At 46.0% G+C, this 17,112-nt stretch overlaps 1 protein-coding gene across 10 annotated transcripts in view; it reads right to left on the bottom strand.

Annotated features, from left to right (window-relative positions):
• The window catches only part of RCL1 (RNA terminal phosphate cyclase like 1), an 88,731-nt gene that overhangs the window by 26,608 nt on the left and 45,011 nt on the right, over positions 1-17,112 (bottom strand). For 2 of the 10 annotated variants that reach the window (XR_016210205.1, XM_089299146.1), the window contains exons 3-6: positions 16,899-17,074; positions 11,666-11,740; positions 10,579-10,719; positions 2,730-2,862 (exon numbers count right to left, since the gene is read on the bottom strand). Coding sequence is in view for 9 of the 10 variants with exons in the window: in XM_089299146.1 (XP_089155272.1) it covers positions 2,730-2,830 (101 nt within the window). In the remaining variant the exon portion in view is untranslated. Of the gene's footprint in view, positions 1-2,729; positions 2,863-3,331; positions 3,491-3,692; positions 3,942-10,578; positions 10,720-11,665; positions 11,741-16,898; positions 17,075-17,112 lie in introns of those variants that run through there. The other 8 variants (XM_051846120.3, XM_002708109.6, XM_089299158.1 and 5 more) reach the window with 7 other exon arrangements.

Below are 17,112 nucleotides of genomic sequence, written 5' to 3'. Positions count from 1 at the left end.
TGGCCTGGGGAAGCAGTGGAAGATGGCCCAAGTCCTTGGGCCCCTGTACCCACATGGCTCCTGGCTTCAGATCAGCCCAGTTCTGGCTATTTGGGGAGTGAACCAGCTGATGGAAGACCTCTCTCTCTCTGCCTCTGCCTCTGTATAACTCTTTCAAATAAAAAAAATTTTTAAAAAAAGAAACACCTTTACATTGTTGTACCCCCCCCCAAAAAAAAAAAAAACCAGCTCAAAATTCAGAATTCGATCAATATAACCAGTGAGCAAGTACCATGTTCTCCCCCATTGTATTTCTACCACCCAACAGCCAGAACCCAACACCTTTCTTGACCAGGACCACTGATGCACTTTCGCTCATGCATCCAACATACATCTAGGGGAAAGTATCCATGATAACCATGCAGTCAACCAGTTTGCCTACCAAAGAAAATCAGACCATAAACAATAAACACAAGCACCTCTCCATAAAACTCAAATCTATTTGGTTCAACGTCTCTTAAGAAAATGCCACCAGATGTGGCAACCTTCTCAACAATATAATCCGGGACTGGTGCCGTGGCTCACTTAGTTAACCCTCCGCTTGTGGTGCCAGCATCCCATTTGGGCGCCAGGTTCTAGTCCCGGCTGCTCCTCTTCCAGTACAGCTCTCTGCTGTGGCCCGGGAGGGCAGTGGAGGATGGCCCAAGTGTTTGGGACCCTGCACCCACATGAGAGACCAGGAGGAGGCACCTGGCTCCTGGCTTTGGATCGACGCAGCACCAGCTGTAGTGGCCATTTGGGGAATGAACCAACGGAAGGAAGACCTTTCTCTCTGTCTCTCTCTCTGTCTATAACTCTACCTGTTAAATAAATTAAAAAAGAAAATATTGTTGATGCTTGATGTGGTATCAAACATTGACTTTTCCAACTGCCAGAAGAAAGGGCCAGCTTTGCACACAAATGCTTTCCCAATTCTAACCTCTGACACTAGCACTTTGTTGCTTTGGACTATGAGCTACCACTGAATCTCTGAAATCACCTGCATCTTTCCACTGGGCCTCATGGAGGTCAAAGATCCTCATCCACTCCCACACCCTTCCCCCTACTTTTTTTTTTAGATGAAATTTAAAAAAACACCCCAAAGGCCTATGTTGTAGTTCAACAGGTTAAGTCACTATTTGCAACCCTGGCACCCCATACTAGAGTGCTGGTTTGAGTCCCAGCTGCTCTGCTCCCCAGCCAGCTTCCTGCTAATGTGCCTGGGAAGGCAGAGGAAGGTGGCCCATGGGAGACCAGGATGGAGTTCCTGGCTCCTGGCTTTGGCCTGACACAGATCTGATTGCTGTGGCAATTTGGATAGTGAACCAGTGGAGGAAAGAGCTTCCTTTTTCTCTGTTTCTCTTTCTCGCTGCCTGTCACTCTGCCTTTCAAATAAATAAATAAATCTTAAAAAAATACTTCAAGTGGAATACCTGTGAAAATGGAACATCTGTGATTTCACTCAGGAAAAAGCTTGCTTCTTACCTCAAGAGTTAACCCCTGACTCTGATATCCTTATTTTTAGGAGACACAACCAGAAAATTTCAAAGTATAATGATGGCATCGATCACAGTGAAACAGTTTAACAAGAGACAAAACACACAAATAAAGCAGTGTGGCAAAACAGTCTTAATTAACTACAGTGGAAATACATGTAGATGTTCATCAGACCATTTTTACAGATTTCCTGCATGCTTAACCTTTTCATAATTAAAGTGGTTTTAATTGCTTCCCCAATTCTAAACATACAAGCAAAGCCTGTACAGCCATTTTCATTATATAGATCACTATTTTTTTCTTTTATTGCTTTAATTCTCATTATTTAAAATTTCTTTTTTGGGGGGGGCGGGGGGGAGCTGGTGCTGTGGCATAGCTGGTAAAGCCGCCGCCTGCACTGTCAGCATCTCATATGTGCACCGGTTCAAGCCCTGGCTGCTCCACTTTCAATCCAGCTCTCTGCTAATGGCCTGAGAAAGCAACAGAAGATGGCCCAAGTCCTTGGGACCCTGCAGTAATGTGGAAGACCCGAAAGAAGTTCCTAGCCCCTGGCTTCGGATCAGCCCAGCTCCAGCCATTTGGAGAAGTAAACCAGCAGATGGAAGATCTCTCTCTCTCTCTCTGTAACTCTGCCTCATAAATAAATAAATAAATCTTTTGAAAATTTTTCTTTTAATGTTCTATTTTTTAACTTTCATGTTAATTTTTAGTGGGGTTTTTTTCTTTGTTTTTCATTAGCAAAGGCTTTCACTGAACCAAACTGAAATCTGCAATAACAGCTTCCAGTGGAGCTAGGTATACTGTTCCCAGTGATGGAGAGATAAGCTGACCTGCACTTAATAACAAAGGATTTTCCCCCTACTGTCATTTACTTGGGGGAACAACCTGTTCACTTTAACTTTTTGTTGGACACATTGAAGATGGGATTTAAAGCCTGAAGCACTGTTTATTAATAGATGAGTATTAAGTGTCCAAGGTTAGGGAATGGACCTTAGGATCTCAGTGCTTGCCACTGGGATGCTTTCCATGTGACAGGCACTCAAAAAATGCCTGGTGGTAACAATGGCAATAACTGGAAGGAGACAGACTAATTCTAAAATCGCTCTTCCTCCAGCCGCCTGACCCGAGCCGGCAGTTTAAACTTCAACCAGAAAAGGAAGACGACAAATTTGCTAGGCAGCTGCACAAGTAGACTTCAAAATGCAGACACTTACTTCCCAGAGTTGACTCCTTTCATGTGGTCCGTGTAAATATAGATATCAGGTATGAACTTGTTGAGGATGCTCCTTGCAGAATCCACGATCCGATTTGCCATCTGCGGTGAGACGCGTACAGAGTACCTGCAATCTGGAGTTAAGGACATCATCTTGCTGGGGCTCGGGGACAGGGAACTGACAACTGTGTGTGGAATTATACCAACAAACTGGGACTTTCTAACTCCGTTCTGCTTTCCAACTATAATTAATTACTTAACTTCACAGTACCATAACTCAATTTATTTCCTTAGTATTATTATTATTAAAGGTTGAAAAAAAATCCAAACAAGTCAGGCTCCCTTTGGGGTACAATACCAGAAGAACTTTCCATTCCCTTGTCATTCCCATTGCCGTAAATAATAAGCCAAAACAGACATTACACAGGTGTTGACCTGGGCCAAGAGCAATCCCACCTCCCGGCATGTTGAGAAGGGAAGCAGAAAAAGTTTGGTGACTGCTATTTATAAAGACTCAAACAGGTGTTTCTATCCTAAAGAGCCTACTCTGTTATTTAAGAACCACTCCATCTGTGGATGATGCAGACCCCTCACATCTTCTACCTTATGGTCAAAATACTGACAATCAGCACTTCTTCATCAGAGAACCCAGAAAAGAAAGGAGAAATATATTAGTAACTCCAGTGAAAAGGCCAGTGCTTGAGAAAGTGGAGACTATTATCAAAAATTAGACTTGACAACAGAGATGGGCTCTCCCCAATCCTATAGGTCAAAGAAAAAGGAAATACATACTGAGCACTTTCCACATGCAAAGGACAATGAAGAGCTGGCTGCATATGTGAGAACAAAGCAGAAACAAAATGAGCAGAGACTGCAAGGAACTGACATGGCACCTGGTATCCCCCTGCGCCCTGTCCCAGACACTCCACTAAAAGATCCATCTCCCTCACACAACCCAAGTCACCTCTGCTGCTCAGTGAGCTCACCCTCGGCCTGGCACCATCACGCCCTCCATGCTCCCAAACTATTCAAATCCTTCACCCCGAACCGCCTTTCCTCGTTCTTCCAGCCCACAGGTCCCTGACTCTCCTGCAGCCTGGAGCCAGCACCCAGCTGTGGCCACCATGTATCCTCTTCACGTACACACATTGGGTTCTCGCTTCTCAGTGAGCCCGCACGCTCCACAAGGACAGAGGCTTCCCTTCCGTATCCCTCACAACTCTCTAATACACTACATTTGTACTCAGAAATGCTCAATAAATATTTGACTTGACTCAAAGGACAAACCTGGAGTGAGGAAAGAGCAAAGAGGGATTTTTCAATACACACACAGAGCCCAGTGACATCACCACCTCGCCTGTGCAGAACATACTTTTGACCACAAGCAGCTCAGACAAACAGCCCTGGGTCTCCTACCCTTTGGACTGAGAGGGCGCTGTCCTTCTGAGGCCTGAGGCTGCCCACTCTCTCCAGGAGGGCAAGGGACATGTCACTTGCCTAACACGAAATCCCACAGCATTTGCAGCTCCCCAGATCCCCTCACATATATTATGACCTTACCTATGCTCACAGCAACCCTGTGGCAAGGGCCTTAATACCCAGCTCCAGGGCATACAGAAGGAGAACCATGACACAGAACCAAGACACACATTCACTCTAAAATACATCTTCTTCCTCCTACAGCTCCAAAGACAAGAAAAGCATGAGGGTAATGGATTAATTCAGGGCCAAGGGAAGACAATTCTAAAATTCGACCAGTGAAATGAAGAAGGCAAAGGCGCATCAAGGCCAGTGACAGCCAGAGTTACCTGGAGCTATCTGGCTGGGCAGGGAAGCCCTGCTGAAGAATGGTTAAGAGCCAACTTCTGGAGTCCAAGTCCCGTATGACAACAGTCTGGGTTAAGTGTGCTAATTTCTCTGTGCTTCAAATTCACCAGAAAAGGAGGATAACCATAATACTTTCCCTTCCCTCAAATGAAATACTGCATGTAAATCTACCTGGGGTGTGGCAGCAGCCCAGCAAGCATCAGCTATTGCTTGTCCTATTATTACTTCAAGATTCAAATCCTAAAACACAGATTACCTGAGCATCTGAGGAAAGCTACGGATCCTCTCCCAAGAAACATATGTGAGCACACAACTCTGCAGAAAACGTCAGAGCTTTCTGAACCTCCTAAAGTCTACTGATAAACACCACAGAGAGGATCAACACCCAAGAGAGACCAGTTCATAACTATAGTTCTTATGGGACTCCAGCTTTTGCCCTCCCTGGTGTTCAAGGTTGGAAAGCCAAGGCACGCATTGGGGTAGGAGGTGTGGTGAGTGTACGTAAAAGAGAAAGAAAGAAAGAGACACTTTCAAAGGGCCTTCCCTACAGTCAAGGAAAGGAAACCAGATCATCCCACAAATATCAACTCAGTACCCTCTTCTGCCTCTACCCCTGCATCTTTATTTTTTGTTATGTACCAAATCCTGAGTGTTGGTACAGCACCGCGAAACTGAAAAACAGAGTGCTCCCTTTTCCCACGCCACACCTGGCTGGGGAGAACGAGCATGGGTGGTATCCAAGGTAACCACTGCCATGTCCCAGCAGCTCCTTCCGAGGCCCTGACAATCGTCATCACCATGTAGAAAGCAAGTGGCCAAAGATGCACTTTGGGGGCAATCCAGTCAAAACCACAAATGCACACAAGACAGCAGGACTGGTTCTCCCAATGGCAGACCTCTGACGGGAAATACAGCCTCCAAGTTCAGTCCAACCAGTCAGCCAGCCTCACAAGGAAAAAAACACAAAATCAAATATAGCCCTTTCTGAAGGCAGCTCTTTTTCCCCAGGCTCCAAAAGCTGGCAAGGAAAGCGATAATTCAAACCCACATTCCTTTGAGGTGTTTGTTAATCGGGCAGCTTTGCAGCCCAGAGGCTGGAAAGGTTTACAGACCGGAGTCTGAGCAAGGGTTGGGCACCCATTTTCCCGGGGTTAGGGGGGAACCTCTACCAGACACTGATGGATCCAGGGTGATGCAAGGGTCTCATCCTCTGCCACAAGGAAAGAGAAGACTCAGCACCTCACAAGTCACGTTCCTGCTCAGCTTCCACAGAGAAGAAGTTCAAAGAACACTAAGGGGGAAGCCAGGCAGGAACAAAGCTACACCCAAAGTGCCCGGGGCATCGTGGCTCTTGTCACTTTTATGCTCCCCCTGTAAAACCCAGGAACCTTCAGCACTTCCCAGCGGCAGCATCAAATACTCCCAATACAGAAACTACAGAGGCACCAGGAATGATGGCCTCCATGAAATCCAGTGAGACAGTGTCAACACATAGAGCACACTGCTGGGAATCACAGGTCCAGGCCAGAGAGACTGGGCTCAGAGCAGTCGTAAGCAAACACACCCCAGAGGGAAAATACCTGAACCAGTCCTGAAAGTGTGTACCATTTCACATGCAAGCAACAGTATAAAACAAAAAACAACTCAATGGCATCATCAGAGTTGGATGTGAGGTCCCTTATACACTGGAATACGAAGTGCTTGTGAACAAGAATGAGATTAATCCCCAAGTAACTGACATGGATCAAGAAGAAAAGGCAAATTTGGGCATCTTCTTACTTTGTGGGGTTTTAAAAACTTTTTTATTTATCTATTTTCATTGTTTCAAAGGCACAGAGACAGAGAGAGAACCAACTACTGGTTCATTCTCCAAATGAGTCAGGCCACTGAACCCAGATTCCTACTTCTGTCAGCATGAATACAGCAGCTGCTAAATGATCACTCATACATGGGCCCAGTGCCTCCACTGCACATCTCCTGCCTCTGCTAATCTTCCATGCACCTCTGTGCAGTAGGTGTAACAGGTCCCATGACAAGGGAGTCAGTCAAAGCTTGGGGCCGAAGTGCTACCATCAGTGAGTGACACAGCCTCTATCCATGTCGCTCTAGGAGCCAGGATTTTCAACACCTTACTACTTGGCTTCCTCAGTTTCCCTTTCTCCTACTTAAGCCTCCTTGTCCAAACTACAAACACTCAAATTGTTATTACCCTTTTAAAAGAAAGGGGAGGGGGGAGTCTTCTGCATTCTTTTTTTTTTTTTTTTTTTTTTTTTGACAGGCAGAGTTAGACAGTGAGAGAGAGAGAGAGAGCGAGTGAGACAGAGAGAAAGGTCTTCCTTCCACTGGTTCACCCCCCAAATGGCTGCTATGGCCAGTGTGCTACACCAATCCGAAGCCAGGAGCCAGGTGCTTCCTCCTGGTCTCCCATACAGATGCAGAGCCCAAGCACTTGGGCCATCCTCCACTGCACTCCCGGGCCACAGCAGAGGGCTGGACTGGAAGAGGAGCAACCAGGACAGAATCCAGCGCCCTGACGGGGACTAGAACCTGGGGTGCCGGTGCCGCAGGTAGAGGATTAGCCTAGTGAGCCACGGCGCCGGCCATCTGCATTCTATTTTCATCAGGTTATCCCCTCATCTGTTTCCTTCTCCATATTAAGATTCTGGGAAGTGTCCCCCTGCCCCCTGCCCCATGGCCCTCCACTCCATGCCATAATCCCAAAGTGGCCACTTGGGTTCCACACCGCTGCTCTCCAGGAAGAGCTCTTCCCAAGGCACCAGAGGCACCTGCTTCTGAGCCCCTCAGTTCCTCCCCTCCCTAATGCTGGCTCCTCTGGCCTTCAAGGTGCTGGCCTGGGTTCCTAGGAGGCAGTATGCTCGTTCTGCTCCTCCCTGACCTCTGACTTGCCCTGGGCATTCTGGTTTGCAAGGCCTCCCTCAGGGTTCCACTCTCCTTTCTGTATTCTACATGCTAATCATGCATTACCAGTCCTCACCTCACCCTGAGTTACAGCCCTGACTTTCTCATTTCCATACTAGACCTATCTTACTAGACATGAATGATCCTTAAACCCCATAAGTATAAAACTGGACCTATCTGTGTAGCTACTGTTAGGGCAAACCTCTCTACCCAGGGGCTTCAGTGAGCCACCAACATCACCCACAGAGTCTCCATTTTCCACCACACACCAAGGAGATCCCTGCATCTTACCCTTTCTAACTCTTGTGCTTCCCTGTCCTCCAACCGCCACCTCCCACCTCACTATCTCTCAATAGGGCACAACAATTCCTTGTTCCTTTGCCTCTAAGAAGCTGCTGTTATGATTTTTTAAACCTGTACTTTCTAAAACCCCTACCATAAGAAAGAAGCATAGCACCAGAACTGTCCTCCTAATGCACAAATTCCCTCTCCAGATGAAAATCGCTAACTCTGAATAAGACAACCACCTCCACAAAGGCTTCAGCCCCTTGGCGGCTCTGCCACATTATGCCCCATGTTCTACCATCAAATGCTGCTGACAACATGAAACCTGGCAGGCCACACCATCTGTCACTCCACAGGACCACTGTAAACAGTAGGCACTTTCTATCAGAAGTAATCCTCCTTTACTTTTACTTAAACAAGTCTCTAGTCTCCAAAACTAAGGTTAAATGCCCTCTTCTTTCTTTAGGCAAAAACAGAGGTTAAAAGCCTAGACTTTGGAGGTGGTGCTTTGGCATAGTGGGTAAAGCCGCTGCCTGCAAAGCTGGCATCCCATTTGGATGCCAGTTCGAGTCCCAGCTACTCCACTTCCAATCCAGTTCTTTGCTATGGCCTGAAAAGCAGTGGAAGATGGCCCAAGTCCTTGGGTCCCTGCACCTGCGTGGGAGACCCAGAAGAAGCTCCTGGCTCCTGGCTTGAGATCAGCTGAGCTCCGGCTATTGCAGCCATTTGGGGAGTGGACCAGCGGACGGGAAACCTCTCTCTCTGCCTCTGCCTCTCTATATCTCTGCCTTTCAAATAAAATAAATAAATTTTTTAAAAAAGCCTAGACTTCACGGTAATACAGACAGAGTTCAAATCCCAGTTCTGTCATTATCAGCAGTGTGAAATTATTAGCAAATTCTTTAACCTTTTAAAAGCCTTATTTCCCCACCTGCAAAATAAGATGTAAGCAAAATCGGGAGTGAATCTGGAGCTGGCACTGTAGCATAGGGAGTGAAGCCGCCACCTGCAGTGCTGACATCCCATATGGGCACCGGTTCAAGTCCCAGCTATTCCACTTCCAATCCAGCTCTTTGCTATGGGCTAGGAAAGCAGTAGAGGATGGCCCAGGTCCTTAGGCCCCTGCACCCACGTGGGAGACCTGGACAAAGCTCCTGGCTCTTGGCTTTGGATCAGCACAACTCCAACCGTTATGGCCATTTGGAGAGTGAACCAATAGATGGAAGATAACTCTCTCCCTCGCTCCATCTCTGCTTCTGCTTCTTTGTAACTCTGCCTTTCAAATAAATAAATAAATAAATCTTAATAAAAAAAAAAAAAAAGTGAATCTAAGGCTTAAAAGTAAGGTATCTAGGGGCCAGCATTGAGGCAAAGAGGATTAATCTACTGCCTGAAATCCAGGCAAGTCTCAGCTGCTCAATTTCCAATCCCACTCCCGCTGATGTGCCTGGAAAAGCAGAGGAAGATGGCCCCAGTACTTGGGCCCCTGCACTCCTGTGGGAGAATCCAATGGAGTCCAGGCTCCTGCCTTCAACTTGACACAGCCCCGTCCACTGCAGCCATTTGGGGCATAAACCTCAAGTAATTATCAGTGTACATACAGAGCAAGCACTGAATAAGAAGTAGACATTGTGTTCACCCTCCAATGGCCGCCACGGCCGGCGTGCTGCGGCCGGCACACCACGCTGATCCAAAGCCAGGAGCCAGGTGTTTCTCCTGGTCTCCCATGCGGGTGCAGGGCCCAAGCACTTGGGCCATCCTCCACTGCACTCCCGGGCCACAGCAGAGAGCTGGACTGGAAGAGGAGCAACCGGGACAGAATCCGGCACCCCGACAGGGACTAGAACCCGGTGTACTGGTGCTGCAGGCGGAGGATTAGCCTATTGAGCCGTGGCGCCAGCCAAAAAAAATTTATTTTATGTATTTGAAAGACAGAGTTACAGAGAGGTAGAGACAGAGAGAGGTCTTGCATCTGCTGATTCATTCCCCAGATGGCCGCAAAGGCCTGAGCTGCGCCAACCCAAAGATAGAAGCCAAGAGCTTCTTCCAGGTCTCCCATGTGGGTGCAGGGGCCCAAGGACTTGGGCCATCTTGTATTGCTATCCCAGGCTATAGCAGAGAGCTGGATTGGAAGAGAAGTAGCCGGGATAGAACATGACTATATGGGATGCCAGCATTGCAGGCCAGGGCTTTAACCCACTGCAACACAGCACCGGCCCCGCAATGCCTGCTTTCAGTGCTGGCCTTCCCACTTCCTATCTAGCTTCCTACTAATGTGCACTCTGGAAGGCAGGTGATGGCTCAAGTGCTTGGGTCCCTGCCACCCACATGGGAAATCCAAATTGAGTTTCTGGTTCCAAGCTTTGGCCTGGCCCAGACCTAGCTGTTAAAAGCATTTAGGGAGTGGACCAGTAGAAGGAAAATTTCTCTCGTCTGTGTCTCTGCCTTTCCTTTCAAATAAAATGAAAATTTAGAAACTAAAGAAGTGTATGTGTGCATATTTTTTTTTTCCCACTGGAAAATGAACTCTTCTGAGGGAGGGATTGTGGTGAATTCCTGGCCCCCAAACCAAAGCCCTTGGAAGGATATTTCACACAGGAAAGCCATGTGCTTATGTACATTACCAAAAAAACAATTAGGGCATCAACCAATCTAATCATGGTGAGGCAGATAATAGTGCAGCACTTCTCAGTCAATAACTACATTTCACTATGAAGTCTTTCCCAAGACTGTTGTCTAAAATGCAAATAACTCTGGAAAGAAGTAAAGCTTTCTGTAATTTTTATCACAGTCAGGCAAGAAAAACTAATAAACCTCACCAAAAGCAAAGGATACGCCATCCCTCTGATACGTTTGATTTTTCCCGGATCCGTGAGCTGGATGGGCTTCAAGACCTTCCTCACGGGACAGGAGAAAAGCACCTCACCACCTCCTCCAGGAGGCATTCCCCGCCGCACAATCTGCACAGAAGGTGAGAAAAGTGAGCCGAGGGCACAGCAAGGCAGTGGATTACCTGGATGCCCAGTCCGTGAAGGTGTATACCAATGGGCCGGACAGTCCTTTCATCTTCAACCTGCCAATCCTGCAACACCAGCAGCACCCCCTGCTAGCTCCTAGAGGGCAGCCCATGGTGTGTCAGAAAGAGCAGTGGACTTAAAACCAGAGTCAAACACAAAGTGGAATGCTAAGTGGCTCCACCCATCTATATCACCCTGGGCAGGTTCCTTCACCACTAGGACCTGTTTCTGTACTCTAAAATGGGGAACTGGTCTCATTCATCAGCTGATCCCATTTCTTAACCATCAGCAACCTCTTCTTTCTTCCTATGTCAGTAATTCACCCATCAAAACTCTATACTATTAAAGAAAAATAAGGTTTTTCCCCTGCTTAGCAATATTAATCTACAATGCAGAGATGTTAAATGGCTTAAGATAACTCAGTGTTCCTGCAATGGACTAGTATAATTCCTTTTGACAGTAAATGAACAGATGCTTGAGTTACTTGTAGGTTATGGACATACTGAAAAATTCTCAAAGGCATCCTGGGTTAGACCAGAGAAGCTATAGTGCCAGAATACCTGCTGCTCTCATTAACTATACAGACAGAGCTGGTAGGAGAAATAAAGGAGTTAATACTAGTATATATACCATAGCCCCTACTACAAAGTGAGTACAAACATCAATGTCACTACTGTCATCACTAAAGGGCCCCTTTCACCTGAAATAAAGTTTCTTTGGGAAAAATAAAAAATATTAAAAAAATAAATAAAATAAAGGGCCCCTTTTAGTTCGAAGTCTGAAGTGTGTGGCTCATGAGTCCTGTAGATAGATGTTCTGATAAGTAGTCACACACACACACACAGAGTTACACTGCTCTTCCAACAAGTTGCAATTCATACAGTCTTACCTTAAGCTCAAATGATTCACCATCAATCCCAAACTGTTTCAGTAGGGGAAGTGCCGTTGCCTTAAGAACATCAACCTGTGAAATTATTCCACGGAGGAAAAAAAAATGTTCATTAGCCTGTGGCAGTTAGGAAGAGTCCAAAGCAGATGAGGCTTAGCAACCTGTATATGATGGAGTCTGGTGAAGAGGGATGCTGGCTTACAACTGAGAGTGTGGGCTGCCTCTAACCCTGCTGTGACTTTGTAAGCCACTGAGCTTCTGTGGGCCTGGCCGTGCTCACGTACAGCATGGAGACCTTCAACTACCTGCCAGCCATTGTGCTTACCACATGCATCATGCAAAAAGCATGGAGAAACTTACAACAAACTGGATCTCACTATAAAAGGAACTATCAGCCTTTTTTATAAAACTTTTCCAATATGGTTGCTTATGGCTTAGAGCTGGTAGAACTCTAAGTCAATGGCTAAGCTAAGAATTCAAATGTAGGTGGTTATTCTACCTTGGAGTGTGAAGTAGTGAAGAATAATAGCCTCGGGGTGGGGGAAAAAAAAAAGAATAATAGCCTCAAGCATTACAAACCCCAAAATGCGATGACAACAACATCCACAGTTATGAAGACTTTGCCAAGCACTGCCATGATCTCTCTTTTCAGAGATGCTGGGGGTCTCTTCTTTCTCATTTGGGGATTCCTCATAGGCCATCAAGATGACATCCAAAACACAACCACCTAGCGAGCCAGTAAATGTTGCCTTATTTGTCTCATGGGGCAAGAGACATTCCCTTCTTGGCCAGAGAGTGTGGAAGTCAACCCTGTCAGGAGACAGTGAGGGCAGACCCAGTACAGGCAGGGAGTGTAAGGAAAAGTCCTAGTCGTGCCTCAGCTCTACTTAGCTGCCTGGCCTCAGTCAAGAAAGTCACAACTGCCTGAATGCCCTTGTCTCTAAGATGAAGGCCTCAAGTCTGGGTATCTCCAAGTTTCCACCAATTCAAATAAGGTTTGATAACAAAAAAAAAAAAAAAAAAAAAAAAAAAAAAAAAAAAAACAGCTTCCAACTAAATATTCTGATATCAGTAAATCAACCAGAGGTAGAAATGACCTGTGAGGTATAGGAAGATATTCGGAATGCACCAGCCAGAACAGGGGCAGTAACTAAGAAAACCCACTAAAGATTAACTAATTCCAATTAAGTAGTAAAGTTAAACACACTTAAAAATACAGTTGGGGCTGGGGTTGTAGTCTAGCAGGCTGGGCTGCCGCCTGCAACACTGGCATTCCCACACGGTCGTCTGTTCAAGTCCCAGCTACTCTACTTCCAATCCAGCTCTCCCATAAGGCACCTGGAAAGATAACAGCGGATGGCCCAAGTACTTGAGCCCCTGCCACCAACCTGGAACTCCCAGATGGCATGGCCCAGCCCTAGCTGTCGCAGACATTTGGGGAGTGACCAGCAGATGGAAGAGCTCTCTTTCTCTATTTCTGCCTTTCAAATATATAAACTTTAAAAAAAAAATACTTAATACAGTCATGTATCACTTAACAAAAGGGATCCATTCTAAGAAATGCATTAGACCATTTCACTGTGCAGACATCATGGAATATACTTACATAAACCTACATCGTACTACACCAAAGCTATAAGGCACAGTCTACTGCTTACATATTTTATTTTTAATTTTAGACTTCTTGTTAAAAACCGAGAGACAAGCAGGCACCGCGGCTCAATAGGCTAATCCTCCGCCTGCGGCACTGGCACACTGGGTTCTAGTCCTGGTCGGGGCGCCAGATTCTGTCCCATCCTGGTTGCCCCTCTTCCAGTCCAGCTCTCTGCTGTGGCCCGGGAGTGCAGTGGAGGATGGCCCAAGTGCTTGGGCCCTGCACCCCATGGGAGACCAGGAGAAGTACCTGGCTCCTGGCTTCGGATCAGCTCGGTGCGCCGGCTGCAGCACACTGGCCACAGCGGCCATTGGAGGGTGAAACAAGGGAAAAAGAAGATCTTTCTCTCTCTCTCTCTCTCTCACTGTCTACTTGTCAAAAAAAAAAAAAAAGAGAGAGAGAGAGAGAGAGAGAGAGAGAGACAAACAGCCTAGGCCTACACACAATTGGGATCATCATGAATATCCCTATCTTCTACTACCATCCACATCCTGACCCACTGGGCAGCCTTCAGACACATTGACCCACATGGGGCTGTCCTCGCCTAAGATAACAACACTGGTTTCTGACATCTCCTGAAGGACCTGACCATGGCTGTTTTACAGTAAACTTTTTTTTAGTAAGTGGAAGGAGTTAACAAAAACATAGATAGTAAATACATAAAGAGCTGGCATTGGTATAATGGGTTAAGCTGCCACTTGCAACACCAGCATCCTATACGGGAGGCACTTCAAGTCCTGGCTGCTCCACTTTTGATCCGGCTCCCTGCTAATGAGCCTCAGAAAACAGCAGAAGATGGCCCAAGTCCTTGGGCTCCTACATCCATGTGGGAAACCAGGATGAAGCTCCTGGCTCTTGGCTTCAGCCTGGCCCCGCCCTTGCTGTTGCAGCCATAGGTGAGTGAACCAGCAGATAGACGATCTCCCTCTCTCTCTTTCTCTTTCTGTATATCGGCCTTTCAAATAAGTAAAAAAAAAAATCTTTTTTTTTAAATAGTTAAATACATAAACTGACACAGTTGTCTGTCATTATCAAGTGCTGTGTACTCTACATAACTGCAATGCAATGCTACACTTTTATACAACTGGCAGAGTAGTATGATTTACTTACACCAGCATCACTACAAACTTGTGAGTACTGTGTTGCACTGACGTTATGATAGATACAACATCATGAAACAATCAGAATTTTTCAGCTCTATTACAAAACCTTATGCAGGCTGGCGCCGTGGCTCACTAGGCTAATCCTCCGCCTTGTGGCGCCGGCACACCGGGTTCTAGTCCCGGTCGGGGCGCCGGATTCTGTCCCGGTTGCCCCTCTTCCAGGCCAGCTCTCTGCTGTGGCCAGGGAGTGCAGTGGAGGATGGCCCAAGTGCTTGGGCCCTGCACCCCATGGGAGACCAGGAGAAGCACCTGGCTCCTGCCTTTGGATCAGCGCAGTGCGCTGGCCGCAGCGTGCTGGCCGTGGCGGCCATTGGAGGGTGAACCAACGGCAAAGGAAGACCTTTCTCTCTGTTGTCTCTCTCTCTCACTGTCCACTCTGCCTATAAAAAAAAAAAAAAAAAAAAAAAGTCACCTCCAAAACTCAGGTTGAAATTTAACTGCCACTAAAAAGGTACTAAAAGATGAAGCCTTTAAGAAGTGATTTGGTCATGTCTCCACCCTTATGAACGGATTAAAGTCATTGTCACTGGAGTGGGTCGGTTTGGCCCAACTTCTCTCTGTGTCTCACAACAGGGTGCCTCCTTTATGTTATGATGCACAAGAAAGGCCTGTTGGTGCCATAGTCTTGGATTTCCATATCAGTATGAAACAAATGTCTGTTCTTTATAAATTACTCAGTCTCAGGTGTTTTGTTATAATAATGCGAAACAGACCAAGATACCACACTACTCAGCCTTTTGCTTGCACCTCTCTATCAGGCCCCAGGGGTATTTAGCCTTGTAGTCCTTAGCTATACTGATCATATGTACCTCCATGAGACTGAAGGCTGTTGGAGGGCACAACCACTCCTGGTATTCATCCTTGTATGAAGAGAATGGATGTGGACATAAACAGATGAGGAAACCACATAGAAAGAGAAAGCTGCAGGCTGAAGAAGTTACTCTTTATCCAAAATTAATTGTATTTATTTAACCTGGGTGGGGCTATGTACCAACCGACATCATTTTAGTCATGCAGCTGGCAAAAAGCAGATGATCCTGTAGCATGTGAAAACAGATTTGTTTATAACAATCTGCATAACAGGATTAGGCACCACCTTCTGGAGAATTCATCATCTGATCTTTATTACGGTTAATGTTTAAAACTTTTCTAATATTGCCAATGAGAACAGCTATTAAGAGTATTATAAATTATGGAAAAAGAGAGTACTAATTGGACATACAGCACTAAAGTCCTAAGTATACCGCAGGACCCTTCCCCATCGTCTGAGGTGTCTTAGCCCCTTGTAATCTAAAAGAGTAGAGCCCCCTCTCATACTTGTACCAAAGGGCCCATTTCCTAGCATCTCCCAGAAACTGCAGGAAAAGAGCAAGCACTTAAATTTGTTTAAAATTCTAAACAGCTTATACAACATACATTTACAACTAAGGATTTCAGATCTTGCACTGTATTTGGCATTCTAGGAAAAGAGTTTATACAACTGAATTTCGAAGAATTGAGAAATACATTTTTAACTGCCTAAGAACATACCAACCATGGTTATCCTCTAGCTGGTATCTTAGTGAATACTAGCAGTCTCCACTTCAGGGCTCACTGCACAAGCAGTTGGTCTTCACCAGTTAGGAAAGCTACACACTTCACCTTCGGTCTCAGAAGCTGCAGAATGGTCACAGCCTTTGTCCATAGCAGGACTTCAAGGCCATCAGCTTTAAGACACAGTTTGGATAACAGGGCATACAAAAGCAGAGAATCCTTTCCTCAATGTAAGATGTCCAAGGTTGGCACTAAGACGGCTGTGGTGATCACTGTGAAAACTTTAGCTGGATGTTGAACCATTCTCTCCATATAAATACACGCAGGAAAACTGACATGCTTAATAAGAAGCCTGCTAGAACCAACAAACTATCAGAGCTCATACATTCCTTCTCTGCACTTAGGCCTTTTTACTAAATCTGCAAACTCTTCTCCGATGAAGGAAATTCTTCAGCGTAGGCCAGAAGCCTGCATAAGTCAGGATCATGTTGTGGTAATGCCAAGAGGATATTATGTCCTGGTCTGCTGCCCTCCAGCTTCACCTATCACATAACCTTCTAAAAACATCACTCTCACACACTTCAATCAACAAAGTCATACTTCATGTCAACTGCAATGAGACTCTAAGCATCTGTTTCGAAGGTTCTTACACAACAACGATAGGCACCTGGATGAATATTAACAATTGTCCTGACCCTGAGGATTACAATGAGTCTGGGTTCATCTGCCTCCTGAAGTGGATTAACCTATAAATCTCAAAGCACATAACAAAGATATAATTCAAAATAAAACAGTGCTTTATGAGGAACTTTTTTTTGTTCAGAAATCAGGCGGCGAAAGAGACAAAATGCAACTGACACCATGGCTTGTACTCAATACTCACCGAGGGGTCCACCTGGTCATTGGTCACTCCCCGCAGAATTATTTTTAGTGGATGCTTCATGAATGGAGCCAGGCAAAGAAGACTCTCCAGGTAATAGCCAATGCCGCGGAGCACGCTGCAGTCATGTTCCAGGGACCCACCATATAGGAGGCCAGGCTGGTAATACAAGGTTGTTCCTGGAGTCAGGGGAAAAAGAGCCACTCTCAGCAGGAAA

The sequence above is a fragment of the Oryctolagus cuniculus genome, chromosome 1, assembly GCF_051225735.1.
Source record: "Oryctolagus cuniculus isolate XC-2025 breed Fujian yellow rabbit chromosome 1, ASM5122573v1, whole genome shotgun sequence".
NCBI classification, from domain to species: Eukaryota; Metazoa; Chordata; class Mammalia; order Lagomorpha; family Leporidae; genus Oryctolagus; species Oryctolagus cuniculus.
The sequence above is the reverse complement of the archived record's forward strand: the minus strand, read 5'-3'. Positions and strand labels throughout refer to the sequence as shown.